Here is a 15,075-nt window from a genome sequence, read left to right on the forward strand (position 1 = left end):
TTATGGTATGTGTGAAGGAGTCAGAGTTCACGGAACTCTTTCACTGTGGCACACAAATGACTGTGCCTAAAAGGGCCTATGCAGTAAATTACTTCATTATAGGTTTCATTTTAAGATGTTTGACCGTAATTAGACGAAGGTTTAATCATAACATAGATGAGCAGTCGGTCGTTTTCATGGAACTATATTTAAGGCTAAATGTACACTGCCTGTAGTAAACTAGTAATTCCGCTTGAGCACGAGGGCTGCGGTCAGGGGCCTGTGCGTGACCGCGCGCGCAAACCCAACGTGTGTGCACGTGCACGTCCTGAGAGTCACAGTTTGGTTGTAGCGTTTCTCTGAGAGCCACTTGAACTCTGTGCTGGAGGATGTGGGTTTATGTGGGTTTTCTACGGAAGACTGTGTACGGCACAGCGACCTCTTCCGCAAGACACAGAAAAGCAGTTTTTCAATAATGTGATCTTAAAACACGGGGCCAATATGCACATTATTAGGTGCACTAAACACTAACCAGGCGCCATACTGAGGACTTTCGGCTCTTGTAGCTCGGGTCATTGTTTTTGGTTTGCGCGCGTATGGCATAAGTGCAGTTGTATCTCCTGCCCGGGCATTCCTTGCCATAGAGCATGAGTTGTTTTCCCTCCACAAGTATCTTCTTGCCAGACTTCATAATTCCTTGAAACAGCGACGTGACGCAGCTATTTCCCGTCTAGGCCCGCCCCGCGTTTGTCTGTAGCAAGGGGCAAAGCGCTGCTTCTCTGCTTTAACCAAGTAGCTCAATTTTTCATTTCCCCTGAAGTGGAGTTATCTGTGAAAATGGGGAGCAGGTGAAGGAACCCACCTGTCCGCGTGCCGTGCTCAGACTCAGGTAAGTGACGGTAAAGTGTCTGTGTCTCATTGTGGGAAAGAAGATTCATATCGGACTTGAGGCTGAGGAGTGGGCGTTCTGTGGTGCGAAACAAAACGAAACCAATGTAAAGTTAATGTAGTCATTAGGCGTTTTTCTTACACGCCATATGTAAAATCCCAGCTGATACAAACTCTTTACAGCTGTGTACGTGTCGTGTCTTTGTATGGTATGGGTGCTCTTCTCTGTGACAGTGGGGAAAGGGGAAAGCGACCGAACCAGTGGCGCAGACAGCGGAGTATTGTGCAATTGGAGCGCAGTGCTTTACAGTGCATGTGACAAGGGCCTGTAATAGACTCTGCATTAACACTGACTTTTATGGTGATTTTTATCCTGGTTATAGCCCATAAAATATCAACAATCGGTTTACATCTACTCATTTATTTTGCCAAAGCTCAAGCTCTCAAGCAACTTCAATGTGCACTATGTAACTTTTCTGGTAGGGGGCCCACATATGCTTGTCCCGATGGAGATGTTATTCTTTGCTGGAATGTTCCACAGTATTGCATTAAACCTATCTATCTTGCATTTATTCAGTTACAGAAGTTTTTATTGCTGAAAAAAATACCTTGAACACACTTTTTTCCTGTGAGTGGGGTCATGGAAACAGATGCGTTTAATGCCAGACTGCATAAAAGAATTACTTCTCCATAGAGACAATCAGGTGAAAAGTTACATGGTGCATCTTTAATATTATACAACATGTCATTCATATCATTCATTGCTCTGTTCATTGTGGTTTTGTTGATCTGGTGTCTAAATGTTTTGCAGGTTGCTCCTGATGGATTGAAGTGGACCATGGAAGTGCCGGGGAAGAACCGACATTTAATTATATCCATTCTGCTTCTCTTGGTGAGGAATTGACCCAGATACCCAAATAATCACATTTAGGATTTTCCCTAGTGTTGTCACGATACAAAAATTTCAAGCTTGATTTCGATACTAAGGAATAGACTCGATACTGATTCCGATACCACAGTCTTATTTAACACTTGTTGTTCTGATACAGCTCAAGATACAAACAGCTCATTCTAAACTATTCAGTAAAGGTTAAAGGTGCACTGTGTAACTTGTCCCGTGGAGGGTTCCGTCACCTGCTTGTCTCCATGGAGATGTGCCTACAATGTTCCGCAGTATGGCCATAATCTTCTGAATCTCCATGGCAACTTGCAAGCCAAATTACGGGTTAGATTTGTGGAGAGGCGACCCCACTCACAGTAAGAGTGGATGATTTTTTAACACCTGTAGTTGAAGAAATGCAAGACAGATTAATGTAATACCGTACTGTGGAACATTTAAACCAAAGCATTAACATGTCCATGGAGTGCAGGCCCTCTCCAGAAAAGTTACACAGTGCACCTTTAATTTCCCTCCTGTGAATGTGACTTGTTTCGATACTAGTTTTAATTACAATTAGAGTCAGATTTTTGATGATGATGAACAAAAAATATGAAATAGTTTAAAAATATAACTAGTAAAGAAACTAGCGCTATTACCCTTTAGCCGTAAATGCTGCGCGCCGCGGTAATTAATTATATGCGCAAATGTCATAATTCACACGTCTGTTCACAGCTCATTTACATATCAGTGCTGGTCCAGTAACAAATATACGGCCAATGCAGTCACTTTAGAACAGACCAATAGAAAACAGTCTGTTTATGTGCGGGAGCTACAGCAGCTAACCCATAACAAATGACCAAAACTAGCTTCAAAGTCGACATATTTCCAACACTCACCGCTCACACAGGCTCCTCCCACATCACAAGTCTGCACTAATGAATGTCCTTTTAATTCAGACTCAAACCGATTGTCCGTAAAAAGAATACAATCTCAATGTTTGGATCTGTGTCTGCGGATGTAAACAAACGCACGTGAGTGACGTGACTCTATGGTGTGTTCAGGGACAATACGGACACACGCACGGATAAATGACTCCGTAGATAAATACTGATGTGGAGCCACATATTAGGACATTTATCTGTCTGTAAATTGGATTAAATGAACAGAATGTAGAGAGTCTAAGATTTTTAACGACGTATCACATGCCCACGTGAAATATCGGCCCCTATCAGCAAGCATATCGGCCTATAGCCGATATGCCTCGAGGTGCCCATATCAGCCGATAATATCGGCCAACCGATATATCAGTCGGGCTCTAATTGATACCTGCTTAAATGAGTATCAAGTTCTGAATCTAGTTTTAGTATCGATCAATGTTTAATATTTTTGTTTGGCTACTGTCCCCTGATTGTGTTCACTTGTGTCTGTCCCCAGGTCCTGTCCATCCCTGCTGCTGTGAGCCAGTGCCAGAAGGAACTAGAGTTTAAAACAGATGACAATCTTTGCTGTGAAAAATGTCGTGCAGGTGTGTGGTCAAACTCCAACAAGGAGCTATCTCATCATTTGCATTTGGGATGAAAAATTTCACAAGATATTTTATTATTTTTAATCACAATTATAAATAATATTAAATTATAACAATTATTCATATTGAAATAATTTGGTCAAAGTTTTTTTAATGCAATAGATTTATATAGCGGCTTTCAAGATTCTACAAGCTAGCCACAGCTGCCCTAGGGCAGACTGACAGGAGCAAGGCTGTCAGTCTTTGCCATCAGCCTCTGACCAGCACCAACACTCACACACACCACCGTCATACTAGGCAAGGTGGGTGAAGTGTCTAAAGACACAGCAAAAGAATTTTGTCCGAGCTGTTGCTCCATGCACATTGTACATTTTAGGGTGCATTCCCGCTTGTTCTGATTTGAGCCCATTTTGGTCCTGGTTTAGATTTGGTCCAGGTTTAACCCTGGGTTTAGTCTTAGTTTATTCTCATGTTTGATGTGATATGTGTGCAAGTGTGACCACAGCCTTTAACACGTCCATGTGCAGTAATGTTTGCAAGCAAGCAAATGTCTGTATATAGCACCCTTCACACACAAGGAAGTCACACCTGCTTCACATCAAGAAGTTACAACACAGAACAAATAAAAATAACACACTATTACAATACAGTCAATACAACAATATGGTGGTCATAGCAGTCCCTAAAAGCAAATACAAATAATCTGAATTAACCAAGCTCTTTATGTCTTATTCACAGGTTATAAGCTTGTGGACCCCTGCCATGGGCCAAATGAGAGGACCACCTGTGCAGTCTGCCCCAGTGGACAGTTCATGGACAAACCAAACTACTCTCGTAACTGTCGCTCCTGCAGAATCTGCAAATGTAAGATTACATCACCAAGGTTATGTGACATCATCAAGCTAAAGAGCCTATAGTTTAAAGGGATTATATTAAACTATATTTAATTAAGATAACTAGAGTTGTGTTTTGTTTCTTTCACACATGTTTAACACACAAATGTTCTCTCAAATGGAAAACACACATTTTCACCTTGTGATGTCATGTGGTGCTCCATTGTATTTTTATGCTCCATACACCTTCACTAGAGTCATTTGGATGATTTCAACCCTAGAATTTCCAATCTATACTGAACCAAAAGTAAAAAATAGCTGTTAACTTCAAGACTATAGCTTCATGACATCACAAGGTGGAATAGAGCTTTTTGAGCATTGGAGATGTAGATCTTCAGTTTTGATATTCATGTTTTGCTATGTGGTATTCTCTTATCCACAGCACAGTTCTTTGAAATTGAAGTGTCAAAGTGTCAGAAGAACAAGGACACAGTGTGCCGCTGCATGGATGGATACTACAAATCCAACATAGACACCTACAAATACCAGTGCCTCGAGTGCCCAACCTGTAAAGAAAACGAACAAGAAACCAAGAAATGTAAGAATGACAAAAGCAATGCAAAAAGAAATATCTAGAAGTTACTTAAAGGAACTTTATGTAGCTTGTGCTCTCTGTTTTAAAAAGGTACTACAGTCACAATTTAATTGAACTGGTTTCATTCTCAGGATATAGACATCATGTACTGCAGCTACAGAAGCACAGTTGGATAACTGTTTATAGTGAGGATTCAGATTCAGATTAGAGAGAGGCATTTCAGGTTTAAACCAACTAGATTTTAGCCTTGAAACTGGCAACCCAAATGAGAGAGTCGTGAGAGAGTCTGCTTTCTGATTGGATAATCTTCTGGAGAACCAAAACACCAAATTATCATATAGACATGTTGTCTTGGCCATCATGCCCAAGGTTTTTGTACAATAAATCAGCATGACAATTGTTAACAGTAAAGGCTACAGTTTATTTGAACATGTTTATCTTATATCTGGGGACACAGATAGGTCATTTAAATCAAAATCTTACATATCGTTCCTTTAAGTTAAGTTCATCTCTTGGGTATTTTTTTTGCCTTATTCAGATTTGTTTTACATGATGCACATTAAGATGTTTCTGATCTTGTTTCTAAGATAAGACACTGCTAAAAATGTATTCAGTTGTATTTATACTTTCTTGTAGCTTACTAATAGCTGGCGCAACCTAGTGTCTCCGCTTAATTTCATTTCTCTCCAGCGACTAGGTCAGAAATTGGAATGCAATAGACGGTTTGCAAGAACTCTGGAAGTGTGAGTTTGGGCACCAGCCAATCAGCGAAGAGCCATACATTCTGTGTTTGCAACGATTCCCGAGATCGAGGATTTTAAGCTGGAACAAAGAGAATGTTTTATGAATTTTATCAAGGGGAAAGACGTTATTCTTCCTACGGGATTTGGGAAAAGCTTAATATACCAGTTAGCGGCGCATTACATACGTCACGACCAAACAGCAGCGATTGGTTAAATAAAAAAAGTACCTGCCTACCGTCGAGCGAACAAATCCTAACGCTGCGAAGTCAGACAGGTACTACGACGTGAAACTGGATGATGAATCAGTCTAGCCTACTGACTTGTTATAGAAGAAAAACTCATCAAAACAAATCATTTAATGTTTTCTATTGAGAATAAGGCATTTTGTTTGAAAATTTCCCAAATCTCATGTTTTTTCTTTGAAGTGTATCTGAGTTTTGGTTAGAGGCAGGCATAAAATTCTTAATTCATTTTGTTCACGTATTATTTGCAAAAATATTTAATTCAAGGATTCTGAATATTTATTTAGTGTGAGAGTAAATGTGCTGAAAAGTTGTTTATGAATTCAAATTTTGCATCAAGAAAACAAACTGACCCAAGATGTAAACAATGAATTTAGATTATGAATTGGAAATTTCTCAAATGCAGATTAATATTACAAACTGAAGTAATTTTAACCTTTTTCTGGCCTTTTTCTGTGTGTTTCAGGTACCCCCGACTCAAAAACTGAGTGTAAATGTAAAGACGGCTACTATAGAGAGAAGAACAAGTGTCTGCCCTGCACTGGGTAGGAAGCCTTTAGTCATGTTGCCTTATTTGGTTTAGTCTATTTTAGATACTCCATTGGGGAAGTGTGTTGGACAGCTTAACTTAATAATTCCATAACTGTCAGCAATAAAAAAGTGACACCTAATCCACTAAAAAATATGTTTTTTTATTCAAATAAAAAATCCTCGGCTTTGGATAATTATATGAAACATTTTAGCTTTAGTTCAGTTTTTTTTTAACCTGTGCTGACTCATTGCATTAGTTGGTTTCAGTTTCATTTTTTTCCCATTTCCTGAAAAAATGTTTTTGGTATGTGGACTAAACCACGTAGGATTATGCAAAAATGTGTACTGGTTAGACGTATGAAATTTTGAAGATAAATAATTGAGACTAAACTAACTTAATCACTCAACTACTCCAGCCAACCTATACATGTATGTTTTTACAGTGGTCAGTGTAGGATATGTAGTTAGAACACAAAGTTTCACCTCTCCTGTGCACTTCTGTTTATCTCTTCCTCTCACATTGTTCTGCTTCCTCCTTTAGTGATGAACATTTCCCTCTTTTTCACAGTTGTACCAAAGACTGCTTAGACCACTGCCCAAAAGAAGAGCTGTCCAGAGGTAATTTGAATGGGCCATACTTTTAAAAGCCTCTAAACCAAAACTCTGAATACTTTTCTGACTTAAAGCGCTTTGTGTTGCATTTTTTTGTATGAAAAGCTCTCTATAAATAAAGTTTGACTGATTATTTTCAGTCCAGTTAAAGGATTAAAGTATGTAAGATTTTGATTTCGATCTGTGTCCCCTAATACAGTATAAACATGTTCAAATCAAATTAAGTTTTATTCTTATCTATTAAAATGCTTTATTCTTAATTATAAAAACACTGGACATGATGTTCAATTTGTTTATACTATAATTTGTTGTTTTGGGCCTTAAGATGACTCTCCAATCAGAAAGCAGCTTGTCTCAGCCAGTTGAACAAGCTGAGCGCTGTTGGTTTTTACCCACTATTTTCCCATTTTTGTCATTGTTATTTTGTGTTTTAGTTATTTTAAATATGCTTTATTAAACCTTTACCTTGACCTTTGACCAGTTTCAGTCCTGAACTCCAGTTAGTTTAAACCCAAAAGTACTCTGATTTAAATAGTGTCTCCTAAACCCCAGTGCAGCCAAATCCTTAATCAGTGCTAGTGCAGGCTACTTACAGTTCCTTAAACGTCCTATATGTTGTAAAAGCTGTTTCCTCTCCAAAAACATACTCGAAGTTGTATTTTGTTTCATTAGGGTTAGGGTTATTATTAGTCTGTTTATACTTCCAAAGCTCAAAGTGCAGTAGTTTTCAAGTTAACATTTACCTTTTACCTTTTGATTATCACAGTGAAGGTGCGTGGGATTTAAAAACACAGTGGAGCACTTCCTGTATTAAAGTGTTTTCTGTTTTGAGAGGAGACCATGCCCTAAATATGCAAGATTTTTTGTGTTAAGTGTGTGAATGAAACAAAACACAACTCTAGGTGTGTTTTTGATGAGGAAACAACATTGTAACATAGATCAGAAATGGTGTAAAGTAGAAAGTACAGAGCTAAAATACTTTAAAGTAGAAGTAAATGAAATAAAAATAATGCTTCACACTTGTAGGGCCTTTTATGAGCTTGTCAATGAGTCATTCTCTCCATACAGACTGGTGGTTAGGTTCTTTCTTAAGCATTAACCAATCAGGAGGCTCTCTAAAACACCTCCACTGCTTTTTTATTTACCACACATATTATTATTAAATGATGTTGTAATGCAGCTCTAGAGCTCTGTGTTCAGAAGTAGCTGTACCACCAATGCATTATAATAGTTATTATTTAAGGTCAACTAATAATGTTCTTTTACAAGTGCTTTTTATATTGAAATTACTTTAAAGAAATACAAGGAAGTGTCTGGTCTGTTTCAGTGAAGTGTATTTTAAACCCTTTTTATAGACCTTGACAGTAAATGTTGATGAATATGCAATGCTAAAAGTCTCTGGCTAAATTAGCAGCCTACTATCTATCCACTGTGATCGTTATAATTAAAGGTAATCTATGTTTTCTTTCACAGTTATACCAGTGTCACATTCCTCTCTCATAAACGTGATCGCTGGAGTGAGTGTGGCCGTCATAGTCACATTGGTGCTGGTGGTTACTGTTACACACTTTGCTACAAAACGTCAAACTACGAGACAGCTGCTGTCCTCCTCTCAGTTCAGAGAGACTCCACAAACATTCGAGGTTTGATTTGGATTATTATTGGATCACGTTTTCTCCAATAGAAAACTGATGTTATGTTTTAACATCAGGCACTTCAATAACTTAAAGACAGTAAACTATTCAATTGCAGGTGTTTTATTGCACAAAGTACCTTGAAAAACACACATTCCTTCTGTAAACAAGGTCTCTTCTCCACAGATCTGACCTGTAACTTGGTCTAATCTTGTCTCCTTTGAGAGCTTATTGCATTGCTTGGTATGTTCCACAGTATTGCTTTAAATGTCTTGACCAAAAAGTTGATGCAACGATGCTTAGTTATAGGTCAGGTCTGTGGAGAGGCTTTTTTTTGTGTTTTTGAGAAATTTAAACATTTGTTATTGAATGCCATACCGTGGAAGATGCAATGTAAAGAAATAGCATGTCCATGGAAATGACTAAATGGGGTACCCTCGATCAGAAAAATTACACTGTGCACTCTGTTAAAAATCAATATTGGTCAGAAAATGTGATTTCCAAAAGCATTCACTCTTTTGTTTGTTCTTTGATTGACAGGAGCTTACAGTCCATTGTGACGAGCCTTTAACCCAGTGTCTTCAGTCTCAGGAGGTGCCCCTCAGTGTGATGAGCCTGGAGCAGTCTAACCTGCCCGACTGTGTCCCCCTGGAAGTAAAGAGTAAGACACTTCTCACGTGCTTTTAATGACAAAATGTGGATGCCCATAAACAAAGATGTAAGAAGTGATTGGTACCAGTTTAGGTGGTTTTCAGATTCTTGAGTTTGATGACGTTTTAACTATTGATTACCATATTTTTTTTGACTATAAGTCACTCTGGAGTATAAATCGCACCAGTCAAAAAATGCGTAATGAAGAAGAAAAAAACATATATAAGTCGAACTGGACTATAAGTTGCACTTTTTTGGATGAAATTTATTTTATAAAATCAGAGACCAGGAACCAACATTTCATCTTGAAAGGCAAGTTACAGTAATAGCAATAGAATAAAGAACAGGTCGAATAGGCGTCTTGTATGTTAGCGTCACATATGAACAGTTCTTCAGATAACTATAGCATAAACAACAGAACATGTTTACCAAACTCTCCATCTCACTCCAAATCACTAAATCCACTGAATAATTCTTCCTCTGTGTCACTTCTGAGCAACTCCATGACTTCCGGAGGTAAACAGAGTGCCTCTTATTTCTGTGTAGCTGTCGTCAGACTCAGCATCAGTTCTAGTTGATCCATCCAATGACTTCCAGGAAAGTTGCATGACGCACTCTCCCGGTTAGCATGAAGCTGTGTTGTTCATCCCCGGTTTCTGCCAGTCTCTCACAAGTTTCTTGCTCACTCCAAACTTTCTTTCTGCTGCTTGTTTACCATTTTGGGTTGAATAATTCACTACTTGCAGCAGGACAGAGGCTTTTTCTGCAGGAGACATGCACAGTAGAGTGAAGTGACAGTGGTACAGGAGTAATACGAGCAGCAGATACTGACACACAAGACTAGAGCGCCCTCTCGTGGCTGTCAGTGTGAAAATTTTAATATATTAACTTTATTAACGCTTTGGGGTATAAGTCGCAGGACCACCCAAACCATGAAAAAAAATGCGACTTATAGTCCGAAAAATATGGTACATGTGCTTTACCAGGAAATATCCAAAAGGTAAATTCATAAATGCTGAACCTGGTATTTTCAATTATTTACAAAACTTAAGAACTAATTTTGGCTACTCCCCATCTGTATCAAGTAATATTGGCCTATAGAAAGTTGTGATCATCTGAACCTCAGCCAAATGCAGTGGTTCAGTTGTAGATAACTGAGACAAACTGAGTTGATGTGATAGGCTGCTTCTGGGAGATTAGAAGTGTGGTCGAGGTGAGCTGTGGTTCGCTGGAGAGGAGAGGGAGGCTGAGGTTTGGTCCTGCTCCTGAATCTCACTCAATCATATTAACTTCACTTAAACCGCATATGACAGGACTCTCTAATTTTGACTTAATTTGGTGATAATGTGTGATAATACCTGTTGTAAATATATTAAATATTGAGTATCAATTATAGGTTTACACCAACCAAGAAGAATTTCTGAAGAAAAGTTAAAAAATATATTGAAAATTACAAAATTACAGGAAAAGAGAGCGTTCTAGTCCAATTTTTATTACAGACAATAACTTCTGTGTATATTAGAGAAGTTTTCATCTACTATGCATGGTTGCTCGGGAATTTCCCACCAAGAAGTAAAATCTGAAACCTAAAATTGGCCAAACTGGGTAAAAACACATAAGCAAAATCTTAAATATAATGATCTGAACTATGTTATAGTAAAATGTGTACTTCAGCCTGTCACAGGAAATGTGTAACAAATTGATTAATCATTTTCTATCACAGCACAATTGGCCCACTGGATTTAAGAATAGTTTTGATCTCTCCAGTAACAGGGCTAATGCAAAAAACAAAACAAAACAAAACAAAAAACACTTTAAGGAAGGCAGAGGCAGTTTTTTTCTATTTATGCAAGTCGTATTTTTAATTTTGCTGTGCTAATAGTGATTCATGTAGATGTTTTATTTCTTATGGTTGCTCCTATATGGTTTTTGAATTTATGTTTTTTTTTTATTATTTAAAACAACACAGATACATTTTATTGTATTCTGTGAAATATTATAGCCAAAGGAACAACGTTTCCGGGCCAAATAAGAGTCAAACAAACATGACATGCTTTTAGTACAGTCTGTTTGTTGGCCAAAAGTTACACGGTGGGGCTTTAATTATTTACACATTTCTACATTGTTTTTTTTCTGTATTTAATTTTAGTCTTTATTGCACCATATTATGAAGCAATGTTGAGTAATATTGACTGCATTTGTTTGTTATTATTGTTTGTTGCTATCTATTTTGTAATCTGTTATAATGGTTCCTCTTCGAAAACATACCTGGAGTTTTTTTGTTTTGTTTCATTCACACACGTTCGAAACACAAACCCTGCATATTTAGGCCGAGTTCTTCTTTCATACTGAAAACACACCGAAAACAAAATGCTCTGTTCTACCTTGTGACACCATGTGGTAATAGAGGAAATGCTCGACTGTGTAAACACAACTCTCTGTTTTTGTTACATATTTTTCCTTATTGATCATTATTTATTTTATTGATTATGGATTTATTAATTGTGTTGTTTGTGTGTGCAGTGGCAGAGCTGATCTACTCCGTGTTGGATCTCGTGCCCGTGCTGCAGATCAAACAGTTGGTGCGTTCTTTGGGGGTCAGCGACATTGTGATCGAGCGCGCCGAGCTGGACCACCGCTCGACAAAGGAGGCCCACTACCAGATGCTCAGGGCCTGGGCGGAGCAGCGCAGCGTCACCTGTCCGGGGGGTGGACAGGTGCTGCACCTGCCACGAATGCAAGAGCTGCTGGACAAACTGAGACTGATGCACCTGGAGCAGACGGCGCAGGAGCTCGAGACAAAGTTTAACCTTCCGTGAATTTTTCGACGCACTTCAACATGGAGCAACGTGACCAAAAAAACCTGCATTATGCTTTTTAAAGGTGCACTATGTCGCCACGGAGATGATATTGCATTGCTTAGAATGTTTCACAGTATGGCATTATCTATTTCTATGGACTCAGAGGAAAGCAGGTGATGCCATCAGACTGAGTTGTAGCTCAGATCTGTGGAGAATGTTTTTGTATATATTTTTGAGCTGTATAAACACCTAAATAAATGCAATATATGTAAATATAATGCCATATTGTGGAACAATTCAGGCAAAGCACAGCAATAACAAGGCGGACCTTTGACCAAAAAGGTTACTAGTGCAGCTTTAAATACTTTTGTGCACCTTACCCTTTGTATTTTTTAAATATTTTTTGTATATGAGAATGTAAAAGTCTATAGAGAAGTAATACTGCCATAACCACAGTACATGTCAGACAATTACTGCGCCCTCTGCTGGCTGACAACGACATGGGCTTTAAAGCAGCTTTAAAGAGGCACACATAAATGATCAGAACATGTAAGGAATGGACTTTAAAAACATGGAGGAGCACTTCTTGGCAGGGATTGCTCAAACATGCATGCATTAATGAGACAAAATACAACTCCAGTTCCAAGTTTTTTTTTTGTTTTTTTTGTGAGAATATTATTTTAACATGACTGAAAGCAAAGACAGGTCAGGATAATATTCAACAAATAAGCCAAGTACTGTTTAAAAAGCTGTTTTATTGTACACAACCAACATTCTCATGCAGTAATCCTAGGAGTTAAATAGGACAAGATGAGGACACGTTGCACTGTTTTGCTGTTTTCCTTAGATGCAAAGAACTGTTACTGTTGAAAATAGATTATATATTTTGTAAGTTAGGTGCGGGATTGGTATTGGAGTGGGTTCACTTGGTCCGGGTTTAGTCCTGGTCTGGTCTTGGTTTAATTTCAGGTTTTGTTCCAGTTTCAGTGTGGTGCGTGTGACTGTGGCCTTAACGTAATTTGTGCACAAGTGAACCAAGATGTGAAACTAACTGCATCATGGGTTTTGACTTCCTGTTTATAGGTGCCATTCTGAACACTTTTCACCTTTCAGAAGATGCAATATTTAGTTTTGAATCGTTTATTGCCATGCCAACGGTGCTAATTTTTCTGAAACCAAGGATATATTAACAAAGCATATTATTATCCAGAAACAATTCAATATTTTGGATGGACTGATTGCTTCTCTGTATAATCCAGCTGTGTGCTCAAACTCGGACACTGTTCCTCACTCGTTCCTCCTATCGCTCGGCCTCTTTCTTTCACGATGAGTGCGTGATTGACAGGTGGATTTAACCAATCACAGTGAAGTGAAGCAAGGACACTACTTCAGCGACCTCTTATAGTCAATATAAACTCAGGATTTCAACATTATGCTTTTAAAGGATTATATATTTTGAAACTCTCCTGTGCAATTGTGATGTATTTTTACTGACTGCTGTAAAATAACTGGGTTTTGTAGTCCTCTTTGACATTTAAAATCCCTCTCTTTAGGATTTCCAGAGTCTAATTTGCATTCCTTTAAGCCCCATCATCTCAGCATTACACATATGACAGACAAAAACAGCAGGACACACCTATTTTCGTCTCTGCCAGGAACTTAAGACCAGTCTCGGCATGTTAGTGAATCACACACAGTCAAGCACAAACCATTTTTATCGCTTTTATAATTGCTCAGTGTTAATAAGTGTTGTATTGTAATCCTACTGTAACAGAGACATGTATTCCACCAGCAAAGATCAATTTTATATTTGGTGATTTTTTAAAAAAAATAAATATATTGTTATTATTACATAAGTTTCTATATTGTGGTATTAATTCTGTCTACTCACTGTATATGAAATTGTAAATCTTTCTGTACATGCTTAGAAATTGTTGACAGCTTGGCAAGGGTATGAGACTAATGAGCTTTTTATGATTTTAGTGTGACATAAACGGGCTTGAAGAACCACATTCCACCTAATCATCACGTTCATTAAACATTGAGAATATATTTACTCTTGTCTATATAATTTCCTCCTTGCAAAGTGACCCAAATGGCCTGCGCTGTACCAGCTGAGGAATGCAACAGAGTATAAAAGTAAAAGTATAATTACAGTAATAGGTATCTGCTTCACTTTACTTTTTAAATACATTTTGCAGTGCATACTTTTTACTTTTACTTCACTAATTTTGAGAGGATGCATCTGTACTTTCTATTTCACAACATTTTAGATCTGGACTTTTCTTAATAGTTTTTAGACCTGCTGAAATGGCTGAGACTTATGTGACTTTTTAGCACATTTAATTTGAGTTAACATCACAAATTTGAGCAAATCAAATGCACAAATGGACAAAAACAGCTTGGAAAAATTAAGAAATTGATCGAATCCCTTAACGTCAGCATTAAAAAAAAATGTGGATCACTGCTTTTTAAAACATCTCTGCAAAACAGTTTCTTTTTACACTTAAAGTACATTTTTAAACAGGTACTTTAATAGTTTTACTCAAGTAGATTTGTCCTTGAGTAATCTTTTGCAGCTGTATTTGTACTTTTACTCAAGTAACAAAACTGAGTACTTCATCCTGTAATCTTTGATAAGAAAGGGGTTTTCCTTTTTGTGCATTGATTGTAATTCTAAATTTCAGATAACAATTTCCTAAAAAACATTCATGTTTAATTGACATGAAACAGGCGTATGTTACTGTTAATATGCAAATGCTGTAGGGAAGTTGAACACATGCAGTAATTTAACATGCTACAAGCAAAAATGATTAAATATTTCAGTTTTTTTTACTTTAGGATAATTCATAAATAGGTTACATAGAGCCTACAATACATACTCTCTCCAAACAATGTCATTTTAAAACAATATATTTTGTGTTTACTGCTTTATTTTAAATGTCATTCAATCCACCTCTTCCTTCTCTTGTAAACTGGGAACCCCATTTCTTCCTATTTAGACACAAATAGGACTAAAAAAAATCTCCAAAACCTTCTACTTCCTGTTTAAGAATGGGACCAGGTTATGTAAATCTGAAAACCACTTCACTTTGAAACAATATTTGCTGAGTAGTCTATTTTTGAACGCCATTCAAAAGCACCTCTGGGCAACTGGGTAA

At 37.6% G+C, this 15,075-nt stretch overlaps 1 protein-coding gene across 2 annotated transcripts; it reads left to right on the forward strand.

Annotated features, from left to right (window-relative positions):
• Positions 1 to 419: 419 nt before the first annotated feature.
• On the forward strand, positions 420 to 13,770 carry tnfrsf1a (tumor necrosis factor receptor superfamily, member 1a). Of its 2 annotated transcripts, none has more exons than XM_020927991.2 (10): positions 420 to 868; positions 1,679 to 1,759; positions 3,182 to 3,272; positions 4,011 to 4,136; positions 4,548 to 4,703; positions 6,152 to 6,230; positions 6,785 to 6,834; positions 8,302 to 8,471; positions 9,003 to 9,123; positions 11,637 to 13,770. In XM_020927991.2, exons 2-10 carry the CDS (start codon positions 1,706 to 1,708, stop codon positions 11,930 to 11,932), a joined length of 1,143 nt encoding a protein of 380 aa, XP_020783650.1. In that variant the 5' UTR covers positions 420 to 868; positions 1,679 to 1,705; the 3' UTR covers positions 11,933 to 13,770. The 2 variants fall into 2 exon arrangements, with proteins under 2 accessions (XP_020783650.1, XP_055019225.1); XM_055163250.1 differs by lacking the exon at positions 420 to 868 and adding an exon at positions 1,437 to 1,571.
• The last annotated feature ends 1,305 nt before the right edge of the window (positions 13,771 to 15,075 follow it).

Source organism: Boleophthalmus pectinirostris, unplaced genomic scaffold (assembly GCF_026225935.1).
Source record: "Boleophthalmus pectinirostris isolate CB_2022bp ecotype Guang Dong unplaced genomic scaffold, ASM2622593v1 HiC_scaffold_6, whole genome shotgun sequence".
NCBI lineage: Eukaryota > Metazoa > Chordata > Actinopteri > Gobiiformes > Gobiidae > Boleophthalmus > Boleophthalmus pectinirostris.